The sequence below is a fragment of the Coffea eugenioides genome, chromosome 5 (assembly GCF_003713205.1).
Source record: "Coffea eugenioides isolate CCC68of chromosome 5, Ceug_1.0, whole genome shotgun sequence".
NCBI lineage: Eukaryota > Viridiplantae > Streptophyta > Magnoliopsida > Gentianales > Rubiaceae > Coffea > Coffea eugenioides.
Window position 1 is genome coordinate 40,144,786 of NC_040039.1, and position 4,715 is coordinate 40,149,500.

The 4,715-nt window shown below is 39.1% G+C and overlaps 1 protein-coding gene across 1 annotated transcript; it reads left to right on the forward strand.

Moving 5' to 3' along the window:
* The first annotated feature begins 412 nt into the window (after positions 1–412).
* Positions 413–2,602, forward strand: LOC113771634 (probable disease resistance protein At4g27220). Its single transcript, XM_027316206.1, has one exon. The coding sequence runs from the start codon at positions 413–415 to the stop codon at positions 2,600–2,602; it is 2,190 nt and encodes a 729-aa protein (XP_027172007.1).
* Positions 2,603–4,715: the final 2,113 nt, after the last annotated feature.

Consider the following 4,715-nt stretch of genomic DNA (forward strand, 5'->3'; position numbering starts at 1 on the left):
TTTTTGGGAGTTTGTCTAAAATTTTATTATAGTGCACTGTAGAAGTTTTTGAAAAAATTTTGTAGAAGTTTTTGTAAGGTGAAATTTTTTTTTCCCTTTTCTTTTTTTCTTTCCTTTTCTCATTCTCTTTCTTCTTCTTTTTCTTTTTCTTGTTCTTTCTTGCCTTGTTCTTTTCTTTCTTCTTCTTCTTCTTCTTCTTCTTCTTCTTCTTCTTCCTTCCCCCTTCCCCTTCCCCGTTACCTCCGCCACTTCCTGCCACCCCTCTCCTCCCTTCCTTTCCCCTTCTCCTCCTCTCCCCCCGCCACCCCCCTCCGCCAAAGGAACATCACGATTACTATATGCTGCCTTTATTGAACAACATTATTGGTAGATAACTGGAATTTTTAGAGATTTTCTTGTCAATTGATAGGTAATGGAGCTCACTGGAAAATTAATGGAGGCACTTGGGAATTTGGCATTCGACAGAGGAAGTAAGTATTTCTATTTGGTTGATAATCTAAGGTCTCTCGAAACGAAGTTGCAAAGATTACGCAACAGGAAAATTGACTTCGAGTCGAAAGTGGAAGTTGCAGAAAGATCAGGTACTAAGAAAAGGAAAAGGGAGGTTGAGAATTGGTTTGATGAGGTAGCCAAAATAGAGAATGAATTCGTTGCATTGAAAACGAGCATACAAGAGGGAGGATTTCTAGAAAATGCAATTAGCAGTGGGAAAAGAGTGGAGAAAATGGACGAGATTGTAGAGCAACTAATGGTGCAAAGTGATAGTGGTCATTTTGGTGAGCTTTGCCTTGAGGCTTCTGAGAGCAGAGGTGAGCCACGAGAGACAACAGAATTATTTGGAGAAATGTTTCGCAAAGGTCTGGAAACAATCCCGGCATGGTTGGACACCAACGAGATCTTAAGGATTGGGATATGGGGGATGGGAGGCGTGGGTAAGACTACATTGGCGGAACACATCCATAATCATCTCCTTGAGAATTCTCAATTCAAGGTTTATTGGATTTCTGTCTCCCAAGATTTTAGCATCAAAAGGCTGCAAGGTGACGTTGCTAAACGCCTAAGGCTTGATCTGTCACACGTGGATGATGAAAAAGTAAGGGCACGTAGGTTGCGCGACGCATTCGAGGAAATGGAGGAAATGGTAGTGCTCATGTTGGATGATGTTTGGGAAGAATTTCGTTTAAACAGCTTAGGGATTGATGCAAAAAATTGCAGACTGATTTTGACTACACGCTCAGAAGAAGTGTGCAACCAGATGCAATGCCATCGCACTTTTGAGTTGAAAACTTTGGACACAAAGAAAGCTTGGGGTTTGTTCAAGCGTATACTCGGCAGCGAGACCTCGCTTGATGGAGGTTTGAAAGATATTGCCAAGTCCGTTGCGAAAAGGTGTGATAGCTTGCCTCTTGGTATTGTCACAGTGGCTGGGAGCATGAGAGGTGTGAGAGACATCTGTGAGTGGAGAAATGCATTGGAAGACTTGAAAGCATGTTCAGTAGGGCACGATAAGATGGAAAAAAGGGTGTTTCGCATCCTGGAATGGAGTTTCAATCGCCTGAATAAATGTGAAAGGAATTGCTTCTTGTATTGCTGTCTTTATCGGGAAGATTGGAAAATAAAAAGAAAGGAACTAATAGGCCTGTTTATTGGGGCAGAGCTGATGTCAAAACGGGAATCATGGTCAAAAGCATTTGATGAAGGTCAAACGATGTTAAACAAACTGATAAGAGTTTGCTTGCTGGAAAAAATTAAAGATTTCGAAGGGGTTGACTGTGTGAAGATGCATGATTTGGTCAGAGACATGGCATTAAGGATCACGCATGGAAACTCCAAACCAGAGAGCAGTAGAGATGATGTACCACGATTCTTGGTGAAAAGCTTCGGACAAGAAGATTCAAAAGTAACACTGGAACAAGAAGAGTGGACACAAGATCTCCGTGCAGTTTCCTTCTATTCACAAAATTCCAAAGGAATAGAAATTCCACCAGACTGGTCACCAAATTGTCCTAAGCTCTCAACCTTGCGTCTTTCTCGGGTTTCCATAAAAGAAATCCTAGATTCATTCTTTCGGCACATGTGTGGACTTAAAGTTTTGAATCTATCTGAGTGCTATGGTATAAAAAAGTTGCCTAATTGTGTTTCAGACATGGTGAATCTCACTGCTTTGATTTTAAGGGATTGTAGAGGTCTCCGATTTGTGCCACCACTGGGAAAGCTCAAGCAATTGAGGGATTTGGATCTATCTATAACTCGCATTCAGGATTTTCCTGAAGGTTGGGAGTCACTTGTCAGCCTCGAAAGGCTTAACTTGAACGAGTATCCGACTTTAAAACGAAAGATAATACCAAAAGGGACATTTTCCCAACTTCACCGTCTTCAACTGCTATTATTGCCACCCTATGGTAGGGTACAAGTTAATGATCCAGAAGTGTTGAACCAATTTGAAAGTTTTATAGGATGTTTGTCTTTTACAGACTTCTATAAAATTACTAGGTGGCCAAAATGCTATCATGTTTATGTCAACGACATCTTAACCGAGTATCCGAGTTTTAATATTTATTGTGGGGACCCAAAAGAACTGTATTTCCATCAGTGTAAGTAGAGGATCGAACTATCTGCCAGATGATATGGAAAGTCTGATAATCGAGGATTGTGAGGGCATGGGCATTAGGTGCTTGTCAGATGTTTTTAAGAATTTTATAAATTTAAGCCACTTATCTAAATTGGAAATTATGAATTTAGTTGGAATAGAGTTCCTCTGCCAATTGTCCTTTGCTTCTCCACGTCATCAGTTGGAAGTCTCGTCTTTTAGTCCACTCCGTGATCTCGAAGCGCTAAGCCTCAGGAGGTTGCCAAATCTGGTTGGTCTTTTTTACGGAGAATCAGAACCATCATATTTGCTTCCAGCTGGCACCTTTTCTTCCCTTAAAATATTCTGGATTGATGGATGTCATGACATGAAGCAGCTATTCACAGTGCAGTTGCTGCAGAACCTTCAAAATCTCGAAGAGTTAATAGTTGAAGATTGTGAAGGACTGGAGGAGATAGCAGCAGAAGGCATCCAATTGACTGTCGTCATCCTTCCAAAATTAAGGCTGTTGCATTTGAATAGGCTGCCGCAACTAAAGAACATTTGCAAGGCAGCCTTTGTTTCAATTGAAGAGATTGAAATGTTTGGTTGTCCAAAGGTAAAGAGGCTGCCTTTGTTTCTTCCTACCATCAATGGACAACCATCTCTTCCCAGCACTCTTAGTAAAATTAGCGGAGATAAAGAATGGTGGGAATCATTAGAGTGGGACAATCCTAGTGCCAAAAATGCCCTTGACCCATTTTTTTCCACAGAGTGATGAGGTATTTGAAGACCATTTGTTTGATCAAAATCCTGACTGGTTCTCATGTATGTGTTTTCCTCCCTTTCTTTTGAGGTCCCCCCCCCCCCCCGGCAAAATGATCTACTTCTCCACTAGCAGAGAATTTGCTATTGTGTAGGAATCGATATTAATACTTTCCATATTGAGCTCAAGGTTTTTTCCCCTTATTTATGTAAATTTAAATATTTTATTTTGCTATCAGTTTCTTTCTTCTTGTTTGTTTTTGAATTCAGTGTCTTTATTAGTTTATTCTATGAATGAGCTGATCTCTATGTTTTTTTTTTTTTCATTTCCTGCTGTTGATTGTTTTTCCGTTCCTCTGAAGAGGCTTTCCAGATAAAGCAACAGGGTATATATGTTTGCAAATGTTTAAATTCCAAATTTCATACTGACAGCCACAATAAGTTGGAAGGAAGTAGAATTGCAATGCAATTTCCATGATTTTGCTTTCTCTTGCTTTGTGTTTCTCAGGTTAATAGGTAGCCACAAAATTGCTGCTGCGAGAGAGGTGATGTTGCAAAACAAGTGTTAATTGAAGCCTTGTCCACCAGCGCCAAATTTCCTTTCAGTACATACTTCTTCCTTAGCTGTATTACAGTTGCTGTTTTTCATCATGTTTAGCTTTCTATTCCTATCTAGATGATGTTTTTTCTATACCTAGATGTGTTTTATGTTATTGTCATTTTCAGGAAGCACAATTGGATCAAAAGCCTTAAAAGAAAACAAGGTTTGCTTGTGTATTTGTTTTTATCATCTTTTTTTTTTTAAATTTAATCCTCCTAAAAATTTGATTACTTGAACCAAAAACGAAAGTCAACAATAATTTGTCAAATTATTGAGTAAAATAAGGCTTTGAGAATGGCAGAACTCGGAATTGTATTTAATTTAATGAAAGATTCAAACTTGAAACTTGTATTATGGAAAAGATGAAAAAGGCTAGCAGCTCTTAGTCTTTTATGAGGGAAAACCCCAAAATAATAAAGACATTGTTTGAAGTTCTTAATTTTAACATCGTAAGATTACGTTTTTGACGGAACATTCTTACAAAAAATGCCACCTGGTATTTGGCGCTTCTTATAACTCACTTGGGACTTGGCAGCAGAAGAGGACGGAGAAGAAAGGATTTGTAAAAGAAAATGATTTGGGATGACTGTAAGCCCCCCCCCCCCCCCCCCAAAAAAATCCCTCTTTGTGCTTGTTTGGATAGCCATTTTCCATCCAAAAATGGCCTTGTTTTCCGTGAACACATTTCCCTATCATCTTTTTATCTCACATACATCAAATCGCTACAGTAATTTTCCAACGAAAAATTCATGGAAAATTACGAATTCCAATTTTAACTAA

Excerpts from the sequence above, each read along its gene's own strand:
- LOC113771634 (XM_027316206.1), top strand. The coding sequence starts at position 413 with ATGGAGCTCACTGGAAAATTAATGGAGGCACTTGGGAATTTGGCATTC.